The following is a 24,813-nucleotide window of genomic DNA, read 5'->3' on the forward strand; positions in this document are numbered from 1 at the left end:
CTGTGCGTGCTGGGTTTTACCAAAATACAACGCACAGGGGTGTCGCACCAAATTCTGGGCCCTGGGTACAAGGATTCACTGCGGGCCCCCCATGAATGTTTTCATAGGGGGAGGGGGTTTAACCCATTTAGACTGGGAGCGCATTATTTTGTGCTATATTGAAAAATATCAGATCTACAAAAATGTGTGCAAGTCTTTGAATATTTCAAAAACAGTTTTTATGTCAGTCAAACTTTTTCATGTGAAGGACCCCCAAAATGATATGTATTTGGCCACACGGACCCCCATCTCAAAATATTTAGTTCCAGGAACCCCCCCCCCCCCCCCCCCCCCCAGAAGCAAAATTTGAGTTACAAATGTTCGCTTAAAAAATACATAATTATATTCAAAGATTTGCGCACATAAATTTTCAAATATAGCAGATCTACAAGCCCTAGTAACTCAGTCACACTCAAACCCCCTCCCCCCATTGTGACGCCCCTGACGCACACGGCAGTAAAAGCCTCAGTCAAGTGAAAAGCTACCACATCACGTGTCAGTTTCTCTGCGTGACAAGCGAGGGAACAAGTGGCTTCGGGCGACAAAGGTGGCGTGCAGGACGGGGGAAACTCCCCAGGTGCATTGCCTCATTTACGAGCATTCTTCGATTACAGGGGTGACTGCTCTATTTCACTCTAATTGACCCGTTTGCCCAAATTGATACACTCTGTCTTCATACAGATTGTAAAGACCTCGGGGGTAAAATCCACAGCTTATGAGATCAATGGATGACTCAATCTAACGCACTCAAAGAGCTCACAACAGAAAGAGAACTCGTCTCGTGTTCAGAATGAATCCATTTAGGCCTGGAATTATTTAATGCTTTAACTATTGAAAAATAGCAGATATACAAGCTCACAGCGCGGCACCGAGTGCCGCGCTGCAAGCTTGTATATCTGCATTCTTTTTTTTTTTATAATCATGACAATTTTTGCAATATATGTATTTTTAAAGCGAACGTTTGTAACTCAAATTTTGCTTCTGGGGGGTCCCTGGAACGGAATATTTAGAGATGGGGGTCCGTGGCCAAATACATATCATTTTGGGGGTCCTTCACATGAACAAGTTTGAGCATCACTGACATAGAAACGTAGGTTTTTCAAAAAAAAAAAAAAAAAAAAAAAAAAACCTTAGAAGGATTCAAAAGACACTTATAGAATCGGGTCAAAATCAGGTCAAAATTCAAATTGTCAATAATAATAATGCGTATCACCCAGCCTAAATGGCTTTTTAACAGACCTGTAGGCCTATAGAGCAGCACCCAGAGAGAGCTCGCGTTCAAGACTAACCGCAAAGACCTGTAAAGCCCTCAAAGTACTCAAAAAAGAACAATAGAGTTATCAGGTTCAAAACCAACTACAATGATGGCTAATCTAACCTTTCTTACTGGAACATAATTGATCATGCTTGTGTGTGTGTATTGGTGGAAAAAGTATTCACATATTTTACTTATGTATAAAAGTATCAATACTGCAAGTAAAAATGTCCAGAATTTAAAATGTACTTGAGTAAAAGTATGAAAGTGTTGGCATCAAAATGTACTGCCAAGCATATTTAACCAAACTACTTACCAGCAACATAGTAATGTAGTCACAGAATATTGACATATTTTTCCGATCGATCCACCGATCAGACACACACACGCTTTCTCTGCTTCTGTGCAAAAAATATATATATATATATATATATATATATATGGCCATTGCTATACATAGTTATCTGCAATTAAAAACTCCACTGTTTAGCGAGACACAGGAGCGGATAAGTGGACGATTCTGTGAAAAAGATAAACAAGAAGCGGATGGAGTGGTGTTTTTCGATGACATAATTTCACTGTTGATCCTAAGGGAGGGGTTGTTTTTTTTATTGAGGGGTCCTACTGGAGAAAATGTATAAGCCCTGATAAAAAATGCCATGACCCTCCCTCTCAATTGGGGGAAAAATCAATGACCCTCCCCTACAACATGACATTTACCACAGTGGACATCACATAAAAGGTGAGAAGTTCTCACAGGTTGAGAACAGGATGAGAACAGGTTATTTGACATCTAGGTTACAGATAAAACAGTTGACACACGCACAAGACAGAGAAGGTTTGTAACAGCTGCCATTCATTTTGTGCTGTTGATTGCCTGTGGTCAAATCTGGGTCAAATGCGCATTTTCAACGAGCGATCATTAACCTATTGTTACATGAATAGTTGCCTGGCAGTGTTACCGGACTATTGTTAGCTAAAAATTGCATGACCCTCCCTTGAATTCAAAGTGAAATCAGCAGACCCTCCCTGGACTGAAATTAAAATAGCATGACCCTCCCCTATTTTCCTCCAGCGGGTGCTGTTCATAAATAAAAACGATTGCTCCCTAAGAGCCATGCTTTAATGTAGTGGTTCTCAAACAGTTTTGGTATTCATTAGGCCACGGGCCCCCATAACTCTTGAGATTGTACAAATGAAACCAAATGGTCCATTTGGTTCCATTTGTATACCAGACCCTTGGAGATACAGAACTGTAAGGGTCCATTTGGTCCAGTTGGCTCTTAGTCTTATCACCAACTTTTGAAAAATCGCTGAATATTCTGCGTCGCTCCGTGTTTCTCAACCTTTTTTCTGCATGGGCACACTTTTCATGTCCCAAGAATCCATGGGCGCACCAACATAATACGGGGGTGTAAATGTCGTCACTGTTGGGAAGAAACCTTGTATCTCCAAGTTTCAAATTTGTATGTTTCTTCGCAAAGCAAAGCCCTGCTTCATCATACAAGGCTGTCGCACAAAAGTAGTGAAAACAGCAGATCTAAAAGCACACGACGCCTTGCACCGCGAGGCGTTGCTGGTGACGTCACCGAGAGCGTTCTCGGTGACGTCACCAGCTCAGCAAGGCTAGTCCACAAGGCGCAAGCTGCTATAAAGGACTGTGTCATTTTTCTCCAGTAAATGGTAAATGGTGCATTTATATAGCGCTTTTATCCAAAGCGCTTTACAGAGATTGTGCATTACATTCACCCATTCACGCACACATTCATACCGGGGGAGCCCGGATTCGAACTGGGAACCCTTCGGGAACCCTTCGTGCTCTAATAACGGTTTCTCTACCCCTGGGCTATGCCGCCCCTAACTGACAGCATGGACATGCTGGTGTGTATTCAGGCTACTTGACACACTGAAACCCTTGTCACTCTGTTTACAGACAAAGGGTTCTTCTCCACTGTGTATACGCTGGTGTGTCTTCAGGCTACCTAGCTGACTGAAACTCTTGTCACATTGTTTACATTGGAATGGTTTTTCTCCAGTGTGGACACGTTGGTGTTGCTTTAAGCTACTTAACACATTGAAACTCTTGTCACACTGTGTGGATACGCTGGTGTGTCTTCAGGTCACCTAACTCACTGAAACCCTTGTCACAGTGTTTGCACACAAAGGGTTTTTCTCCAGTGTGGATACGCTGGTGCCTCTTCAGGTTGCTTAGCTGACTGAAACCTTTGCCACACTGTTTACAGTGGAAGGGTTTTTCTCCAGTGTGGACACGCCGGTGTTTGTTCAGGCTACCTAGCTGACTGAAACCTTTGCCACAATGTGTACACTGGAAAGGTTTTTCTTCGGTGTGGACATGCTGATGTTTCTTCAGAGTCGATACCTTAATGAGGATCTTATCACATATGAGGTTCCTGTGTAAGTCATCAGATGTTTCTGTGCTTCTCCTGGCTGAGATGAAGTCCTCACAAGATCTTGGTTGTTCTGTGTCTCCTCGTTCCTGGCTGGTTACAATGGAAGATGAGAGCAGCTGTCCATTAGTGATCATTTGACAGTAGAGGACGTTGTGGCTCCTCTTCATGTCTTCGTGGAGGAGGACCTGAGACGTGAAGGCGTATGGAATCCCAGAACAGGAGACCTCCGTCTTGGAAGATTGGTTCATGGACACCGCTGCCGGTACTTGGACTGTTAATTGGAAGGTGTTTCTTTGTCTATTGCGAGGCTGGAAAGATTTTGATTTTGATATATTCTCTGTCAATCTCTGTCTCCCCCTCTTCGCTATTTATCCCTGCCTCATGCCTCTTACAGTAAAGGATCTCTCTTGGACATACTGAGACTAAATGGGATGTTTAAAAACTGCGTCACATCTTATTTAGGCTGCCCAGAGCTCTGGTCTGATGTCACAAAACACAAACCGTTGACATCCTTCCTAACAACACCGATTTACACAGTTGGGATTCATCCATCTGTGACTTTGGTGTTTTTCTGGCATTTTTTGTCTGCACACATTTCTCGCTTAAAATTATGATAAATAACTGTTGGACTTAGCAGCTGGACTTACGGTAAGGGCCAGGGGCAACCAGACCATCTTTCCATCCATATTTCCATTTTTCCATCATTCTATATAATAAAGTTTATTTTGCAGCGCTAATCCTCCCACAGTTTTGGTGGCACGCCATTGCACCATTTGTCAAATCGACCGGCTTCATTGGGAATCGTGTGCTTACATTTGTATATATATATATATATATATATATATATATATATATATATATATATATATATTATTTTATTTTTTTATTTTTTCAATTTATCCATTGACTTGAATGGGAAATCAACAAAAACTTGAGGGAAAATTACCTTACGACCACAGGAAGTTTATAAGCTTTCTTCTAACAAAAATATATCATGGTTTGATGAGCCTACACATACATGTGTGTAGTTAATAAAGTGCAGAAGCATGGATTTACAAGACGCTGTCAATCTCATCAATAGCGCACCACCGCACGCAGCGGACGGGAAAGTCAGCTACTGTAAGTGATTGCATTCTATTAGATTGTACCTATTGGGGGCTATCTGTTGTCGCGTTTGCAGTCTATATGTCTGCACTAGTCTGTTGGTAATGCTGTGCCCTGCACTGTCACTTAGTGCCCCCTGGCGTTTTCCCCCGTCCTTTCTTGCCTTATCCCTCTCACCTTTTCCTTTGACTGTGAATTGACTGACTCCGCCCAGGCCACACAGCTGCACGCTGTTTTGTTTGATTGACTCTTGTACCGTTACACCGTTGTACCGTTACACCTCGCTTGTTAATTGCCACTGTTCGCTGCGCACCCTTACCTGTTGAACTATTGGTTTTGATCCACTCTTCATCCACGCTCCTGGCTCCTTGGGTCTGGCTCCTACGTCTGCTCTTGTTGTATTGTTTCTTCGGCCCTGTGTGGTGTACCTTTGTTATTTTGTTGCCTTCCTGAAGTAAAGTTTACGTTTGTACCGACCCCACTCTCTCCGCATCATAATTCCACTTTCCTGGCTTCTTTCCTGCTTAAAGCTGGGTTCAAAACTGGATGGTTCGAGCGGCGCGATTACATACAAAGGGAATGCAAAGACGAGACGACGCACAACCTAGCGCGATGCGAACTGGCACGGTGCGAATGATCCGAACAGGGTGACGCGAATGGCGAAATGGCACGGTTGCCTCGTATCATCGCCCACTTGGAAAATCCAACTGAAGCGACCTTCGCTTCATCCCCACTCCACCCATCGCGTCCTGACGGCCAATCAGCGTTGATGTTGTCCGGAGACACAGACATGTTTTTGGTGTTTGGAGTTGGGACTCCCTTTTTTCCGGGTGTTTCGCCTTGATTCCAACGGGACATGATTTTTTACCAACGCGGATCTGCACAACCAAAGTGAAGCGATAGAAGCGACTAGAATAGAAGAAATAGCTTCAGGTTTGGACGCAGCTTAACAGGTAAAGCACAAACATGCCCAGTGCCCACCATAGCGCGTCTCAGCGGTGAGCAGTGCTCACTTCCCACTTCACAGATGGTTTAACTTTGTTTGTGAAAACACATACTTTTAGCTGGCAAAAGTTTTTCTTTTAACTCTGGCAGTTAATAAAGGATTAAAGTATAAAATATTTGAAAATAGCAAGCTCACAACGTGTTGTGACTTGTGAGCTTGTAGATCGGCTATTTTCAAATAGCCACGGTATACACTAGGGCTAAAGTGGTTTATGTATGTTTTATAAATGATAATATATAACAATTCATATCTGCAATGTAACTAGTAAGTAAAGTTTTCAAATAAATGTACTGTAGTGGAGCAAAAGTACAATATTTGGATCCGAGCTGTTGTGGAGTAGAAGTAAATGTATCGGGAATTGGAAATACTCAAGTAAAGTACGAATACCTCAAAATTGTACTTAAGTACAATACTTAAGTAAATGTACTTAGTTACTTTACAACACTGTGTGTGTGTGTGTGTGTGTGTGTGTGTGTGTGTGTGTGTGTGTGTGTGTGTGTATGTGTATGTGTATGTGTGAGTGTGTGCGTGTGTGTGTGTGTGTGTGTGTGTGTGTGTGTGTGTGTTCAGAGCAAAGATGGCCGTTTTGAAGTCCGCGGTCGTCATGGAAAGTCCACGCTGACCATCAGCGACGTGAGGATGGCTGACGTGGGCCGCTTTGACTGCGAGGCGCTCAGCCGGATTGGAGGCCATCAGAAGAGCATGTTTCTGGACATCGAGTGTGAGTAGAGGTTCATGGTCTGAGAGAATCAGGGTTAGGGTTAGGGTTCAAGAGAATCAGAGAGAATCCATACAGGCAGAGGTCTTCAATGTTTTCAGGCCAAGGACCCCTTAGCTGAGAGAGAGAGAGATGAAGCAGGGACCCCCAGATTCCATATAGTTTCATCGTTTGACAGCGCAATCATCGGTGTATTTTGGATTCATGTCAATTTGTGTTATCAGATATTTAACCACTTGAACCGTCAATACCTAATAAACTTGACCTTTCACTCTGTACTTAGTCTGCTCTTTTTCCCCTCTACACCAAACAAGCTCACAACGCCTCGCAGTGGCTATTTTTGTCTAAAGTTCTCAGAATATGGACGCTAGAGAGAGAGAGAGAGAGAGAGAGAGAAAGAAGAAGCAGGGGCTTCCACTGCATATTGGATTCATATTAAAATGTGTGTTTTCAGACATGTAATCACTTAAACCCTCAATGCTTTGTAAAGCCCCATCCATTGATTCCGGATGGGGATCTGAATGCATTTAGGTCCCCATCCGAAATCAATGGGGGTACATTTATTGTAAAAAATGTTTTGTCTTAGGAATGTGGCAAAAAACTAAAAATATTATTATACTCAAGTCTCCTTGGCGTGAGTAATCAATAGAAAAAAAGTCATTTTGGGGATGAACTACTCCTTTAAGATGCCAGACACCTGGACTATATAATATCTCGCACCTTATAAATAAAAAAGGCGTTTATATAGTCTTTGACGAAATCCGGGCGGTCGCATTCATAATAAATAAACGCATCTCGCCTCGAATCCACATATAAAGTAACAACATGAGAAAGGAAATGGGAAAGGATTGCATGCGGTATTGGTCCGAGGCCATCATTGACAACTCCCTGGGCTGACAACTTGCTGAGGGCAGCAGAGATGCGTATGGCGCGCGCTCCTCATTTGGTGAGCATATATGCGCCCCGCTATCAGTATCCATGCTGTCTCAGCATATGATGCATCCACATGCCACCCTGCTCTCAATAAGTGCTGCCAGCCAGAAGTGTCGCACCAAATTCTGGGCCCTGGGTACAAGGATTCACTGCGGGAACACATTATTTTGTGCGTTAACTATTGAAAAATAGCAGATCTACAAGCTCGCAGCGCGGCACCGAGTGTCGCGCTGCGAGCTTGTACCGGTAGGTCTGCTATTTTTGAAAAATCTTGAAAATGTGTGCAAGTCTTTGAATATTTCAAATCCTTCTAAGGTTTTTTTTTTTTTGTTGAAAAACCTTTATTTCTTTGTCAGTGGTGCTCAAACCTTTTCATGTGAAGGACCCCCAAAATGATATGTATTTGGCCACATGGACCCCCATCTCAAAATATTTAGTTCCAGGGACCCCCCAGATGCAAAATTTGAATTACAAATGTTCGCTTAAAAAAAAAATTGCTAAAATTATAAAATAATTAAGGCCCCCCCACCTTGTGCCCTAGTAACTCAGTCCCACTTTCACCCCCCATTGTGACGCCCCTGCTGCCAGCCACAGAAGAACACTTCAGGGGGAGGGAGGCTCCGTCAGAGATTTTTGCATAGGGCACCAAAATCGTGTAGGAAGGCGCTGCGTGCAAAACCTATAAGCGCTCACAAAGTGACAAGGTGATAGACAGACTGGATTTGTCGCAAGCAATATTTGAAATGGTTATTTATTAGAATTAAGTCCATTGATGCTAGATATTGAATGGAGTTTCCAAAGCACATGATTTCTTTCATGAAGGAAGCGTAATATATCAAAACAAAGACAGATTCCGAATTTAGAAATACTGTCATTCACCTAGCCTGACACTCAGCCAGAATTGCATTTTGTATCACTCCATTATTCAATCTGAACTTGCTTTCATCCAAGGCAATTTCTGGGATGGGCGTTGCCAAAGAGGCAGTCTTCTGCGATTGGTTCACCGTCTGACCAACACAACAGTAGCAAAGAAGATGACATAGTGTTGTTATGTGTGGCTGGCTATTGGCTAGCCTGTTGCTTGCTAGTGCTACTTGCTAACCAAAGAAACAGGCCAGAATAGGAGCGCTACGAACTAGTAATCAAACACAACATAACATGTCTGCCACTGATGTTTCATAGCGAGCTCGATACGATCGCATATTACCGCGATGGGCGACGCGATGTTTATGTTTGGGAATGTGCGGTCCGGTCCGGCGGCGGCGCTGGGTTACATGGAATCACACATGACTTCTTGGAAAACCCCACCCACACTTTTCACAAGACGCTGATTCATGACGCTGATTCGCCGGACGGATTTCCAAACGAGGAAAACCTCTTCAGTGAGAGCAACACCAGACTCCCTGAATCGCCAAAACAAAAATTTAAAGGGGTGTGGCTGAACCACGCTATCATTCACCTATAAGTCCGAACTGAAATCGAGGTTTAAACAACAAAATAATGCATGAATATCACATGAATATCAAATCTGGTTATTCCATGTGTGTAATCTCTGTGTGCACATCAAGGTGATGTGTTGTAATATAATGTCCATGTATTTGCTAAAGAATCACAGTGTTTACTTATTTATATCCATAATAATAGATTCTTACCTTAAAAAACCTGCTCTATTGACACGTTCCACACAGACTTAATATCTTTGCTAAATAGTAACTATATTGATTTTAAATCATTCAATCAAATTGTATCGTATCGCCATGAATGAACCAATATTGTCCATGTATCGTTCCGTCAACTATGTACCGTGATGCAAATCGTATCGTTGTTCAAATCTATCGTTACACCCCTGATTTATATGGCTGAGTAGACAGGTTCAAAGTGCATAGCTATGAACGCCTATTGTGGCAAAAATAGAAGGCATGCTTGATGCTTATATCAAGTGTTCTGTGTAGTTGCTGCAAACACGGTCAGTGTAGCTGGCTGCATCGATTAGGTTGCATCAGATCCAACAGACAGACGGAACGCAGATGGATTGGAACTAGACCTGGTGTAGCTTCACCATTACTCCAACCACCATCCACCCACCCAGGGGCATCACAAGGGGGGGAAAAGTGGGACTGAGTTACTAGGGCCCATGGTGGAGGGGCCTGGAATTATTAAAGTCGTGAAAACGTGTGCAAATCTTTATATGTATTTCTTAAGCAAATATTTATAACTCAAATTTTGCTCCTGGGGGGTCCCTGGAACACACTATTTTGAGATGGGGGTCCGTGGCCAAATGCATATCAATTTGGGGGTCCTTGACATGAAAACGTGCGAGCACCACTGACATGGAAATTAGCCTGGGTGCCAGCCTGTTCGCTCTGTTCCGAGATTTGTTTTGTCTCTCTGCATCACAGTCTGGAAATGATTCAGCTGACTCATATTTCAGGAAGCAAGTTGTGACGTAGGCGTCGTCGTTGCTGATGTTGTTCCAATGAATCAGATTAGGGTTAGGGTAGCCACGTCATCATAAACACACTCAGCACACTTATGTGCTTGACAGACATCACCAAAGACCAATCGGAAGCCACAGATGTGTGAAAGCCGATTCCATGTCCCACCTCCCCTTGGAGATAGGAGGCTTTCCAGACTGTGGTGCCTAGAGACAAAACAGTTTGCATAACGGAGTGAACAGGCTGGCGGCCAGGCTACATAGAAACATAGGTTTTTCAAAAAAGATTTGAAATATTCAAAGACTTGCACAAATGTTGACGATTTTTCAAAAATAGCAGATCTACAAGCTCGCAGCGTGGCACTCGTTGCCGCGCTGTGAGCTTGTATCTCTGCTATTTTTCAATAGTTGAAGCACAAAATAATGCGTTCCCAGTCTAAATGGGTTAAGCCCCCTCCCCCTATGAAGAACATTCATGGGGAGCCCACAGTGAATCCTTGTACCCAGGGCCCAGAATTTGGTGCGACACCCCAGCATCCACCCACCCAGTGACAAGATCTCCATCTGGGCTGAAAGAGGCTCATTACCTCAGTGCACAACCTCTTCTGAGAGAGAAGCCAGGAAATGAAATGAGGAACGTCAGAGTAGGATCAGGAAGTGCAAGATCAGCAGCGGTGGGAAAAAAGTACTTGCTCTTTTTTTACTTAAAAGGACAACTTCACCCATTTTTCAACCTATATTCACATTATTTGGTTCTCACTAATACTCATTATTAAATGGCACCATTTCTGCCTACTCACACATTCAGAAACCCATCTAGAGGTGACATAATCGATGAGGAATCCAAGCGAAACTGCAGGCTTTCTATTCCCGGAAAGTTAACATGCTATAATAGAAGACACAGAGTAGACAAAAATCGCACCCAGTGTGAAGTGAGCGGTGCTGTTTATGCGTTAATTTCATTAAAGCGTCCCAAAGCTTGGCCAATGAGCCAACGAGCTGTAAAAAATGTTACCATATTATAATGAGCATTAATTAGTGAGAGGATGGGTTGAAAATGGCTAAAGTCAACCTTTAAAGAGGCGGTGCCATAGTTTGGTACTTTTTCTGGTTTTAATGTGTCTAGGAGGTTGACAGTACTTCATTCACTTCCTGGTGTGGTTGTTATGAGCAATTATGTATTGCCTTTCTATTTGGGTTTTAGCTGGAGGCTGCCACCTTGTGGGGTCAAACGTGCCGGTTCAAAAACACAGATACTTATTACATCACAGAATCAACCCCTCCCCTAATTACCATTCACCCAACATATGTGGTGGGTGTGGGGGGGGGGGGGGAAATCATGGCACACGCACTTTAAGTAAATGTAGCAATAGCACAATGTAGAAATATTCTGTTATAACTAAAGTCCTACATTATATTAACATTTACACTTGAGTAAACGTAGTCATTATGCAGATTGACCCATTGATGAATTGTATCGTATTCTTTACAAATGTTTGTCAAAATGGTTTAGAAATAGCAGTTCTACAAGCTCACAGCGCATCGCGATATGACAAGCTGTGAGCTTACAGCTATTTCAAGTACAATACTTGAGTAAATGTACTGAGTTACTTTCCACCACCCAAGATCAGTGGCAACAAAACACTGAGATGATGTGCACGTAGAAGCGCACGTACACACTGGAAAGAAACATACACTCGTAAGAAGGATCAGCATGCACACACGCACGCACGCACGCACGCACACACACGCACGCACGCACGCACGCACGCACGCACGCACGCACGCACACACACACACACACACACACAAGAACCGTAGAACGCACAAGTAATGAAGTCATTTACTAAGTCACCGCTGACTGAGGGGAGGGGATGTGTGGCAGAGGGCTGCATGGCCATCAAGCTCTTTAATGGCATCCTGTGAGCCAGCATAAAACAATAGTAATACCTCTCCTCTCCGTCGGAGGCGGGCCGGGCCATCCGGGCCATCCAGGCCATCCGGGCCCCAGGCTGCCGCCCAGGGGCGTCACAAGGAGGGGGAAAGTGGGACTGAGCTCCTAGGGCCCAAGGTGGAGGGGCCTTCATTATTTTATACTTTAGCTATTGAAAAATAGCAGATAAGCTCGCAGCGTGGCATAAGTCGTGAAAATGTGGGGTGTTGGTAACCAAATGGACCCCTATAGATCTTTAATGAAATCTTTAATAGATGTTTCATGTTACACTCTCAAGAGGTAAATTATTAAACATCTGCATTACTTAAAGGTGATACACCATGCATTTAAAAAGTATTTATGTCATATTGTTTATGTCCCAAAAACGTTTTTTTGAGGCTAAATTACCACTCCTGAATAGAGAGCTCCCCCCCCTGAGAGGAGAATATTTTGAAAAAAAAGAAAAAACGGGCGTCGATGACGTCAGCGATGGCAGCAAATCTGGACAGCCTGTTTTGAGAACCCGTGGGATGCTTTTAACCTCCGCCTTCCCAAAACCAGAGAAAGACACAGCGGTCAGAAATGGGACTTTGTGAGGATAGAAGGTGCTAGTGGGACCCCAAAAAAAGGTTTTAAAATAGGAAAAGTGAAATTTCATGGTGTATCACCTTTAATCTACACAATTAAACAATGTAGAAGCATTTTTATATTGATCAACGTTTGCCTGTTATCTCTCCTATGGTACCACATCAATACAGCATGAAATTATGTACAAAAACATAGCCAACAACACTATATTCTATGGTTTGGGTCTGAGAGGTGAAATCTCATCAAATGGTGGCTCAATTGCCAAGTAAATAATGGTCCTTGTTATGGAAAAGGTTGAAAACCACTGATCTACAGTATATATTAATGATTACAATTTTACAATTTAGGCATTTAGCAGAAGCTTTTAATCCAAAGTACAAGACTTACAATAAGCACGTAATACATCAATATACAGTAATAAGCAAGATAATATGTCAGTACATCAACAACAATATAACAAATGCATAGGAATATCAATCTAGAAAAAAACAATAACATAGGTAGACCATGTACCTAATCAGAACAAAGAATAGAAAAATAAAATAAAAACGGTAAAAAAATGCTATCTAGCTTCATGTGTGGTCACAGATAAAGAGGGAAGGGGAGTGTTACAGTAGTGCTATGGGTTTAGGTCGGGGGTCAGCAACCCGCGGCTCTAGAGCCGCATGCGGCTCTTTAGCGCCACCCTAGTGGCTCCCTTGAGCTTTTTCAAAAATGTATTAAGGGAAAAGGATAGGGGGGAAATCTATATTTTTTTGTTTTAATATGGTTTCTGTAGGAGGACAAACATGACACAAACATTCTTAACGCTTTCCAATGCTGTAAAAATGGGTAGAATAAATATTGAATTTAATGCTCATTATGTATTTTTAGCCTACTTAGTCATTTTGACAGTAGGCTAATATAGCTAATATAGACTTTTAATATATTGTCACTGTCGGGCAGAAACCTTGTATCTCCAAGTTTCAAATTTAGATGTTTTTTTTTTTTTTTTTCACAAAGTAAAGCCCTGCTTCATCATTCAAGACTGACGCACAAAAGTAGTGAAAACAGCAGATCTACAAGCACACAACGCCTCGTGCTTGTAGATCGGCTGTTTTCACTAGTTTAGTTCATTTTGTAAATGATAAATACAAAACTAAGTTTTGGACATACAAGGTTTCCACCCGACAACGACGATATAAAGGCTTTTATAATTTTTTGCGGCTCCAGACAGATTTGTTTTTAGTTTCTTTGGTCCAATATGGCTCTTACAACATTTTGGGTTGCCGACCCCTGGTTTAGGTGGAGTCTGAAGAGGTGAGTCTTCAGTCCACGGTGGAAGCTAGGGAGTGAGTCTGTAGTTCTAAGAGCGACAGGGAGTTTATTCCACAGTTTGGGGGCCAGGAGGGGAAATTGTTGAGTGTCGAAAATGACAAGTGGATTTTTGTCCTGGGGTTTTTAGCGAGGGTTCTGTCTAGGGATGGGACGATATGCGATATTATCGTTTTTATCGTGATAAAAAAACACTCACGATAATCGTATAGTGGAGATTTAATTTATCGTGATATCGTCCTCCGTCACGCACTGGGATCAGTTCACCTTTTACTCGCCGATTCATCATCATCGCGCATCCACGTGCACACAATAGTGATCCCTTAACATGGATGCCAACGGTCTTTCTCATCTTTGATGTCCATTTTCTCCAAAAGACACTTTTGATGCCAAGGATGGCATTGGATTCTCGCTAAAATAGTACAAGCTGAAAGGCATCGATCCGCCATTACTGTTTACGCTTTGGACGACAACACTTCCGGGTAAATTTCAAAAGGTCGTCAAGTAGGAAATGTGAGCGCGATCTACTTCCGGACTTCAAAATAAGAGACTGGCCGTGGACGGAGCAGGCAGCCGACAGCTTGGATTTTTAACCCGTTAATTTCTGGAGCACTAAATGGGTTAAATCGCTCTTAACTGGTTGAGTGCCTATCCCGAACATGTTCGGCTTTATTTCAATCCAATACAATTTTTTGGAGCTGTGTGGAACACAAGCTCCCTATACGTGGCGGTGTGTCTGTCTGTCTGTCTGTCTGTCTGTCTGTCTGTCTGTCTGTCTGTCTGTCTGTCTGTCTGTCTGTATGTAGCCTCTGGTGTAGCCTGAGTACCCTGGGTGACCAGAGAGGTGCTGTTGAGTCTAGCCTGCCCTGAGCATCAACTGCAATACACACACACACACACACACACACACACACACACACACACACACACACACACACACACACACACACACACACACACACACACACACACACACACAGCTCCACTTCGAACAGAGGTTCGATTTTTTATTTTTATTTTACTTACCCTGAGCTGCTTGTAGAGCCGTGGGTGGTCCTGGCTCGTCCTACGCTAGCCAGCTAGCCATTTTACATGGTCCGACGATATATTCCATTAAAAATGGTTTAAAATACATTTTTGAGCCCCCCAATGTTCACCGAATGTTCAGCGCCGCTTCCGGAACGTAGTCCAGTGTGCCTATCCCGAACATGTTCGGCTTTTTTAATGAAATGAATAAAATGATCCGAGGCCTTCTGAAGCCTGGGCCTAAATTTTCAATCCAGTGGCCGAGGCCCGGCCGCTCCCCGGCCGGCCGTAGCGAGTAACGTGGCCGCGAAATCGCCGCCGAATCCAATGAAAAACCACATCTTTGAAGGGCCATATCTCTGGATTGTGTTTTTAGGGAGGCGCGCCGAGGTTTATTTACGGCGAAATCGCCTAAAAATGATCTTTAAAATGACAAAATGCTAATAGCTATTCTGTAGCCCTTTTCATCCGGGACCTTTCCATGACGTGCACGAACGTGAGCACGCGCGTCACTGCAACGTGAGTCCCCGGATGCTAATGCAGTCGCCTATGGGAGAAAGCCTGGCATTCTATGGCGCCATCTAGGGGCTGGCACTGGAAGCGTTAATAGGTGTAACATCGCCTGAATCAATGTTTTCGTTTGTATATTGTTTATTGCGAGCGCAACCGACGGAGCAGGAGACGTAGACCAGATTTTCTTCCAGCGGGGAACACGTTTGGAGGGACACCGCACTGTGAAAAATGTAACAATATTAATAGCTGTGATTTATATAGCGCTTTTCTTAGTACTCAAAGCCGCTTAATACTACATGTTTGTGTGTGCGTGTGTGTACGGCAGATAAAAACAACAACTTTATTAGGAAAAAAAAAACTAGGATAAGATAAGAAGATACAGTAGAAAACAATACCCGCACTGTGGAAAAATATACAAATTCCAGGAAAATTCAGCCCCACCTCCTAGGACGGTCTCTGCCTCATATCTTGACCAGGCTTTTTTCTTCGCAGATGAGTAAGCCTGGCTACGCGAGGCTAACTCTCTCCCCCCCCCCCCCCCCCCCCCCCCCCTTGTGACGCCCCTGCCTCTCTGTGTGCTGTGTGCAGACATGCCCAAGTTCCTGAGCAACCACACCATCTATTACTCGTGGGAGGGGAACCCGGTCAACATCAGCTGTGAGGTCATGTCCAACCCGCCCGCCACCATGCTGTGGAGGAGGGAGCGCTTCACCATCCCTGCCGAGGGCATGCCCAACATGCGCCTGCACAGCGCCATGGACAGGTCCCTGCTGGAGGTGTGTACGAACAGTGTTTCTCAAATGGGGGGTACGTGTACCCCTATGGGGTACGCAGAGGTACTAAAGGGGGTACTTGAGAGAACATGGAAAATGAAAACATTTTATTTACTTCATTACGTTATGTTTAATGACAAAACATTGACAAATGTATGTGAATGTGCGGCTCTGTATAGTTTTAAACCGGGGGTCAGCAAACCCGCGGCCCTTTAGCGCCGCCCTAGTGGCTCTCTGGAGCTTTTTCAAAAATGTATTAAAATGGAATGAATATATTTTTTGTTTTAATATGGTTTCTGTAGGAGGACAGACATGACACAAACATTCTTAACGTTTTCCAATGCTGTAAACATGTGCAGAATAAATATTACATTTCAACATTCTCTCCAGGATGCGCTGCAGGGAAAATAAACAATTAATCATGAACGCTCATTAGGTATAGCCTACTTAGTCATTTTGATAGTAGGCTAATACGTGTAGCTAATAAAGACACTTACAGCATGTGTTGCCTTCATTATAAGGTTTATATAAGGCCTTTAATTTTTTGCGGCTCCAGACAGATTTGGTCCAATTATGGCTCTTTCAACATTTTGGGTTGCCGACCCCTGTTTTAAACCAAACTAAGTAAGAATGTTACTGTTACTAAATAGAAAACAGGCTATTTACTTTTATTTTCAACGTATTGACAAATTGGTCACTATTTTCTAGTCACTGTGTACAATATATCGTAGCTGTCTCGCTGGTTGACTTGCTATTATGAAGATTCAGGAGAAGGTTTAACTTCTAGAACAAGTGGTAGAGTTTTGCTGCCTAGTATTATTTAAGTCTGCCTATAATAGCATGGCAAATTGGGACACCTGGTTGAAATATTAAAGAAATAATAAAGTTCAACTCAATGTCATTGGGTTTTCTTTTTTGGTGGTTTTGGTCCAGGTGACACCAATGTCTGACAGAGACTTTGGACGCTTCAACTGCACAGCCCGAAACAACATCGGAGTACGGTACCAGGAGTTCATCTTAGCCCAAGCAGGTGAGTCTACAACCCTGTCACAAATATAGTAGTCTAGATGGACAGGGGGGTCTAGGTGTATTTTTCTTCGCCACTTGTTTTTTCTTAATCCTTGAAGGGTATATTTTAAGATTCTGCCAGGTACCAAGCTGAAATATGTTCTCATGGGCTTCATTTTTAATGATTTCTTGCACCTACCAATTCACTTACTCTACAGGGAAAAAATACCCCCCCAAAAGTAGCATGTAGCACTTTAAGTAGCATGTGAGGGGTCTAACCAGGGGTATTCATGATTCTGAATCCATTGCAAGCATTTGTTTTGCACAAAAAACATTCCTTAGGCTAAAAACAGTTCACGAAACTATGGTTGTGTGGTGAAAAGTGATGAGTCATCACTTTTCAACGTTTTGTGGGGTCCATTATTAGCCTTAGGAATGTTTTGTGTACAAAACAAATGATTGCAATGGATTCAGAATCACGACAAACCCCTAGTTAGACCCCTCACATGCTACTTAAAGAAACATTTTTGGGGGGATCTTTTTTTTTTCCTGTATAGTGAGTGAATGGGTAGGTGAAAGAAATCATTAAAAATTAACCCCTGGCATGAGAACATATTTCAGCTTACCTGGCAGAATCTTAAAATATACCCTTCAGGAATAAAAAAAAAAAAACAGGTGGCGAAAAAAATCCACCCTATGCGCGCAGACCCCCTTGTCCATCTAGACCAGTGGTTCTCAAAGTGGATTCCAGGGACTTTGTTGGTTCCTTTTTGGGGGACTAAATTGACCCATACAAGTCTGTAACTCTGACACTGTACAAATGGAACCAAATGGACCCCAACGCGTCCATTTGGTTCCATTTGTACAGATGTCAGAGTTAAGGAAAGACCTTGAAATGACAAGTTTGAGAAACAAGAGAAACATAGACTATAGACCTAAAGAACGCTTTCCAGACCCACATAAAACGAACACTCATGAAACTAAAACTAAAAACGAATGAATTTCAAAACTATAATACCGCAACTCTGGTCACAACACAGCCCTGTCAGGTGGTTACTATATCCCACAGGTCTCTATTCTGCAAGAGGACCACAATCCTCCATTCTCATCCTCATCTCCAACCAGGGGCGTCACAAGGGGGGGGGGGGGGGGGGACTGAGTTACTTGGGCCCAATGGGGAGGGCCTTAATTATTTTATACTTTACCTATTGGAACATTTTTTGAAAAGTCGTGAAAATATATGCTAATCTTTGAATATATGTATTTTTTAAGCGAACATTTGTAACTCAAATTTTGCTTTTGGGGGGTCCCTGGAACTAAACCTTTTGAGAGGGGGGTCCGTGGCCAAATACATATAATTTTGGGGGTCCTTCACATGAAAAGGTTTGAGCACCACTGACATAGACACATAGGTTTTTCAAAAAACCTTAGAAGGATTTGAAATATTCAAAGACTTGCCCAAATATTCACGATTTAAAAAGAATAGCAGATCTACAAGCTCGCTGCGCGGCACTCGGTTAAAGCACAAAATAATGCGTAGTAATGCGTTCCCAGTCTAAATGGGTTAAACCCTATCCCTTATGAAGAACATTCATGGGGGGCCCGCAGTGAATCCTTGCACCCAGGGCCCAGAATTTGGTGCGACACCCCTGTCTACTAACCTGACTGCGCCAGATGGTGGCAGTAGTGTGTAGGCTACCGCCCTACTTTACCATCTGAGATCTCTCGGGGGGAGTTGATAACGCTCGTAAAGTCCCGGGCCGGACGAATCAGCGGCAGCTACGGGCGGGCTCTGAGCCAATAGAGTCTGATTGCAGACCACGTGGATGCAGACAGGCCAATATGAGTGGTTGGAGTTGGCACAGACTGTGATAGAGAGACGGCCACATCCAATCACCTGCTAAAGAATTTGAAAAAATGGCCCGCCCCTTACATCGGGTCTGCCCGAGCAATCCCAGATGATGGTAAGCAGAGCGGTATGCAGCCAGGCATACGCACTGCTGCCACCATCGGGTGCAGTCAGGTTACCTGTCTACAGTAATGAATTAATGTGTGGTATGAGGGTGTTCAAATTATACTATGAAAGGACAAAGAGAGATCAAGGACAACAATGTTTTGTAACGAAAGGCAACAGCACAAACCATCAACTAGAAAAAGGCTTATTTCAACCCCCATAACCCAGAGAGTGTACAATTGGAACCAAATGGACCTGCAAGCAAAGGGTCCATTTGGGGCCATTTGTACACTCTCTGGGGCCTTTTCCACCGGCAAAGAACCGGTTCTGGTTCTTTCTCCCGCCTATGGGATGAACCAGAGGTGGTCTTTTCCACCGAGAACCGGAGTTGTTTCCGAACTGTAAAAGTTGGTTCCGAACGAGAACCATTAAATCCTTGGTTCCTCTGGTTCAATCATGGTTCAATCTAGGGCTGTCTTCGACTCAGGATTTATCAAGTCGACTCGAGTCGCGGGGGTTAATCCGACGCGTCGATGAATCGTTTATGTGTAAAAAAAAAATAAAATAAAAAATAAAAAAAAGTTGTGCTTTAATGACTGGAGAGGAGGCGCGACCGCAACGCATTGATAGAGTACCGGTACAACAGCTGTTGTAAACCACTATGATTGGTGGATTCTCTGCTTTGAAAACTGCCTGGTTGTAATGATTTTATGCCTCTCCAAGGCTAAAGGAACAGGGCTAAAGCGCTAGCATGCTAACGATTTAGCCCCGTTCCTTCAGGAGGAAAAACAACACCAAAGTAGGCTAAAGGTAACAATAATGTAACATCACTGCGTCGATGCAGAACGGCACACGGCTGCATCACAATGCAAGCAAATTGTCATAATCTAAAACTTTTTAAGAAGTCCTCTACTCCACCGCAGTCCTCTGCCTTAGACCACCACCACAGAGCCACACTCAGCGAGTCAGCGGCAGTGAGTGAAAGTGAAAGCGCATCGCGCTACTGCTTCTTGGTCAGCTTTAACAAGTAGAATAACAACAAGTCGACGCATTTCCTCTCTAAGCGGTTAACTTCAAAATAAGAGCACCTTGTTATATGATCAAGGCAACTTTCAAGTCACGTGAACTGGTTTTATTTTTAAGTCTAGTTGCAAGCAGTAGGAAGTATGGACTAAATAGGAAGAACATGACAGTCCAGCGCTCTCATACCGCACCGGTGTGATAAAAAATAATATATTTTATATCCGGGGGCTTAAAACAACGCGTCGATTCGTCGAATTTTTGAAGACACCCCTGGAAACGCAAGCCGGTTCACAAGAACGAACCAAGGTTCCAAGAAAGTTGAACCGGCACTGGTTCTGGAACCGGTTCTTTGCCAGTGGAAAAGGCCCCTCTGAGTTACGGTACAGGCATGTAAGGGTCCGTTCGGTTGCTAGCTATCAATCATTTAACTGCAGGCCCCCTGGAATCTCCGAAAAGGACCCCTGGGAGTTCCCAGACCCCACTTTGAGAACCACTCCCTTAAACTTAAGCCCCATATGGGAAGCCGGCTTCCCATGACCAGTCACCAAACTGTTCAGAGGTCAATAAATCAATAGAGACAAATTACAATTACAATTTCAATGTTGATTCTGCTACAGGGGCCCTACAGCACATATAACCAGCTGCCATTGTATTTTTCATCCATGCATTACTATTACATTATTATTACACATTATTGTCTCCACCAGCCGAAGGCATGGGGGAGAGTATGTTTTCCCCTCCGTCCGTCCGTGTGTGTGTCCGTCCGTCCGTGCGTTCGTCCGTCCGTGCGTGTGTCCTCGCAGTTTGTGTGCACCTAATCTCAGTCGCCGTTGGCCCGGTCGCTGCCAAAGTGAGCACACACATTCCCTGGATGCCTCTAGAACCTCTGCCCTAAATTTTTCAAATGGGCCTTTTCTAGCGCCACCTAGTGGCCGATGTTCCCAAAACACATTTCTGTGCACTACTCTTACAGATTTTGTCCAAAAATCCTACAAATCGGTAGGCAGTATCTCGACAGTCATGTGATCGACACGGATCTGTCCGATTTTGCATATTCCATCCTGATTGGCTAAGATTGGCTTCCAAAGTTTGTAGGATTGAGCCGTTTTAAACAAAATGCCTCAAATCACAAACGCAAAGTGCAATTATCATGAAATCGCGCACACACGTTCCCACTAGGCCGAGGAAGAAATGCGCCACCTTTGGGCCGACTTATGTAAAACACATTTTTGGATATTACTCCTTGAGATTTTATCCAAAAATCACGCAAATCGGTACACAGTATCTCTATAGTCATGTGATCAAGTCCAATCCATTTGATATTTCATATTCCATCCTGATTGGCTAATATTAGCTTCCAAAGTTTGCAGGATTGCTCCGTTTTTGAACAAAATGCCTCAAATCATCAACGCAGCTTGCGATTACTGTGAAATTTGCCACACATATTCCCACTAGGTCAAGGAACAAATTCTACCTTTTTCACATTGGCCTGTTATAGCGCCACCAGCAGGTAGACTTTAGCAAAACACATTTTTGGAACACAATGCTTCAAATCATGCATGCAGCGTCCGATTGCCATGAAAGATCTAAGGTGAAGAACATATGCCACCCTTTTTACATTGGCCTATTATACAGTAGCACCACCAGGACGCGCGGCCTGGTGGAGACCTGTGCTCGGAAGAGCACTGCTTCTAGTTTTTACTCGTTTTTATAATTGTTCACCCTATACTTTTACATTACAGCACTACTCTCACTAAAACATCTGTAGAGTTTACATAGTTTGAAATATATGTATAAGATTTTGCCTGTCAATAATGACACCTTGATGGACAATTTCTCTATTCACTATGTCTCCAATGAGATCTTGAGTCTTTTTCACTATTTTTTCAGCCCTCTTTTCCCTAGTAAGTGATCACAGCATTACAATTTGGTAAGAGAAATGTGATGTTTTACACTGCATTTGTGGATTTTCAGGGGTTAGCTGACATTTGGTGGGTCAAGAGTAGCCACAATCATTGTAGTTTTGTGTTCCACAACTGTTCCAATTTGGGCATACATCTTAGGCAGATTTTTCCCCCTGGAACCCCCTGGAGTTCAAGTGGTTAACACCAGTGTTGTTTTTGACAGCAAATTTTGATTTAGTTTTAGTCATAGTCTTTTGAATAAAATGAAATTTAATTTTAGTCATAATTTAGTCACCTGAAAAGTTTTAGTTTTAGTCTAATTTTAGTCGACTAAATATCATACGTGTTTAGGCGACTACATCTACAGTTGATTTAGTCAACTGAAATGTATTTTGGCAGGCCTTGATGGCATCATAATGACTGATTTTACACTTGGTTGTGTGCTGAAAATAGCAGATCTACAGGCTCACAACGCGTCACGCTGGGACGCGTCGTGAGCTTGTAGATCTGCTATTTTCAGCACGCAACACCTGAGAGCAACCAAACATAAAATTACTTTCTTCTCCACTAGTCCCTCCCTAACGTTTTAGTCTAGTTTTTGTATTTTGTTGACAAAATTGTCAATATATTTAGTCTTAGTTTTAGTCATCACAGCTTAGTTTTTATTTAGTTTTTATTTAGTTTCCGTCAGTGAAAAAAACACAGTCGACAAACATTTATTATAGTTTTAGTCGACGAAATTGACACCGGTTAACACCACACCCACCATTTCAGCACAAGCCTGCCAGTCAGCTTGAAAGATGTTTTGTGTTCAGAGAGCTCTCAGAGCAATCTCAGCCTTTGGCTATTTATAATCGGGGGATATCTTAAAAAGTCCTGGAATAAATTCCTTACCAAAACATTTCTTCACCATCACCAATGTGTTTCTAAAGGTGTCTAGTAACACATCTCACAAAGACTGAAATTCAGTTTCCCTAGGAAAATCTTTGACAGCTAGGGTAATTCTGGGTCTCATTCACTCACTATACACTATACTATAGGGGAAAAAAATCACTCCCAAAAAATATGCTTTAAGTGGGATGTGAGGGGTCTAACTAGGTGTTTTTAATTATTCTGAATCCATTGCAAGCATTTGTTTTGCACCAAAAACATTCCTTGGGCTAGAAATGGACCATAAAATGATGGTTTAGTGATGAGTCATCACTTTTCACAGTAGTATGGGGGTCCATTTCTAGCCCAAGGAATGTTTTTGGTGCAAAACAAATGCTTGCAATGGATTCAGAATAATTAAAAACACCTAGTTAGACCCCTCACATCCCACTTAAAGCATATTTTTTGGGAGTGATTTTTTCCCCTATAGTATAGTGTATAGTGAGTGAATGAGACCCAGAATTACCCTAGCTGTCAAAGATTTTCCTAGGGAAACTGAATTTCAGTCTTTGTGAGATGTGTTACTAGACACCTTTACAAACACATTGGTGAAGATTTCTTTTGGTAAGGAATTTATTCCAGGATTTGACACTATTTCTAAAGATATCCCCCGATTATTAGTAACCTTGGAGCTGTCTGCTATCGCTACTAGCCTTTATGCAATTCACCACGTGGAGATAAATTCCACTGTAGCTTGCGAACCCCCTTTTCAGCGCAGCCTAATCTCAAATAGTGCTGCCTGATTCACTGTTTGCTGAAGTACCTCCTAATTTACTGTAGCGCAGCCCAACACACAACAGTGTGGTTTAATTTTCTTTAGTGGAGATCGAATTGCCACAGCTTAGCAGGAAATGTGCCAGTGTTGATTTCGACTAAAACAACACAACAACACGCGCTGCGAGGCGTTGTGAGCTTGTAGATCGGCTATTTTCGGCCAAGAGGGGAAAAAGAGCAGACTAAGTACAGAGTGAAAGGTCAATTAAGCATTGATGGTTCAAGTGGTTAAATATCTGAAAACACAAATTGACACGATACCAAAACACACTGATGATCGTGCTGTAAAAAAATGAAACTAAATGGAATCTGAGAAGGTTGTGGGGGTCCCTGCTTCATCTCTCTCTCTCACAACTAAGGGGTCCTTGGCCTGAAAACTTTGAAGACCCCTGGCTTATAACCATTGTGCGCAGGGGCGTCATTTGGGCCTCTAGGGTGTTGCCATTGCCAAGCATTGCCATTGCCTAGCATTTTCATAAAAAAATATAATTTAGTCAATTATGCATTTTTTCTCCGCCCCAAACGTTTGCAGGACAGTACATACTGTAGATGAATTAGGCCTACCCTCTGTGTATAAATCCATGTAGTACTGCATAATTATCTAGCTTGTTATCCTAAAATGAGAGCAAGCTTGTACAGTAGATTGTCTATTTTTGGTGCGCAACATCTGTACACGCACATGTCCATTCAACGAGCCTAATCGCACAGACGCGCTCTCTCGCTCTCTCTCTCGAATTAATTATTTCATTAAGTTCACTCTCTTATTCATACTGGCGCATTATTAGGCTACCTATATCTACCTGTGGAGTATTGTCTGTTTGCGCCCGTAAAACATTATCCCTTTTGTAGCGTGTGTGTGTGTGTGCGCGTGTGTGTGTGTGTGTGTGTGTGTGTGTGTGTGTGTGTGTGTGTGTGTGTGTGTGTGTGTGTGTGTGTGTGTCCGTTTTTATTACCATGTGAGGACCAGATGTCCTCACAAGTATAGTAGAATTGGAAAAAATAGGCAATGTGAGGACCGATAGCAGGTCCTAATAAGGATTAGGGTTAGGTTTAGGGTTAGGTTTAGGGTTAGGGGTTAGGTGTAGGGATAGAGGTTAGGGTAGGACCACAGGACTTGCATAAAAATGAATGGAAGTCTATGTAATGTCCTAAGTAGGTAGCAAAAATGAGTAT

At 42.9% G+C, this 24,813-nt stretch overlaps 1 protein-coding gene across 1 annotated transcript in view; it reads left to right on the top strand.

Annotated features, from left to right (window-relative positions):
• Positions 1–24,813, top strand: part of LOC308280582 (neural cell adhesion molecule 2-like) — a gene marked incomplete at both ends in the record, with an annotated part of 169,624 nt that overhangs the window by 86,237 nt on the left and 58,574 nt on the right. Inside the window, 3 exons of the mRNA XM_080720911.1 lie at positions 6,386–6,536; positions 15,863–16,050; positions 16,981–17,077. Coding sequence (XP_080577037.1) covers positions 6,386–6,536; positions 15,863–16,050; positions 16,981–17,077 — 436 coding nt within the window. The remainder of the gene's footprint in view (positions 1–6,385; positions 6,537–15,862; positions 16,051–16,980; positions 17,078–24,813) is intronic.

This window comes from Nannobrachium achirus (assembly GCF_963921795.1).
Source record: "Nannobrachium achirus genome assembly, chromosome: 24".
In the NCBI taxonomy this organism is placed as follows: domain Eukaryota; kingdom Metazoa; phylum Chordata; class Actinopteri; order Myctophiformes; family Myctophidae; genus Nannobrachium; species Nannobrachium achirus.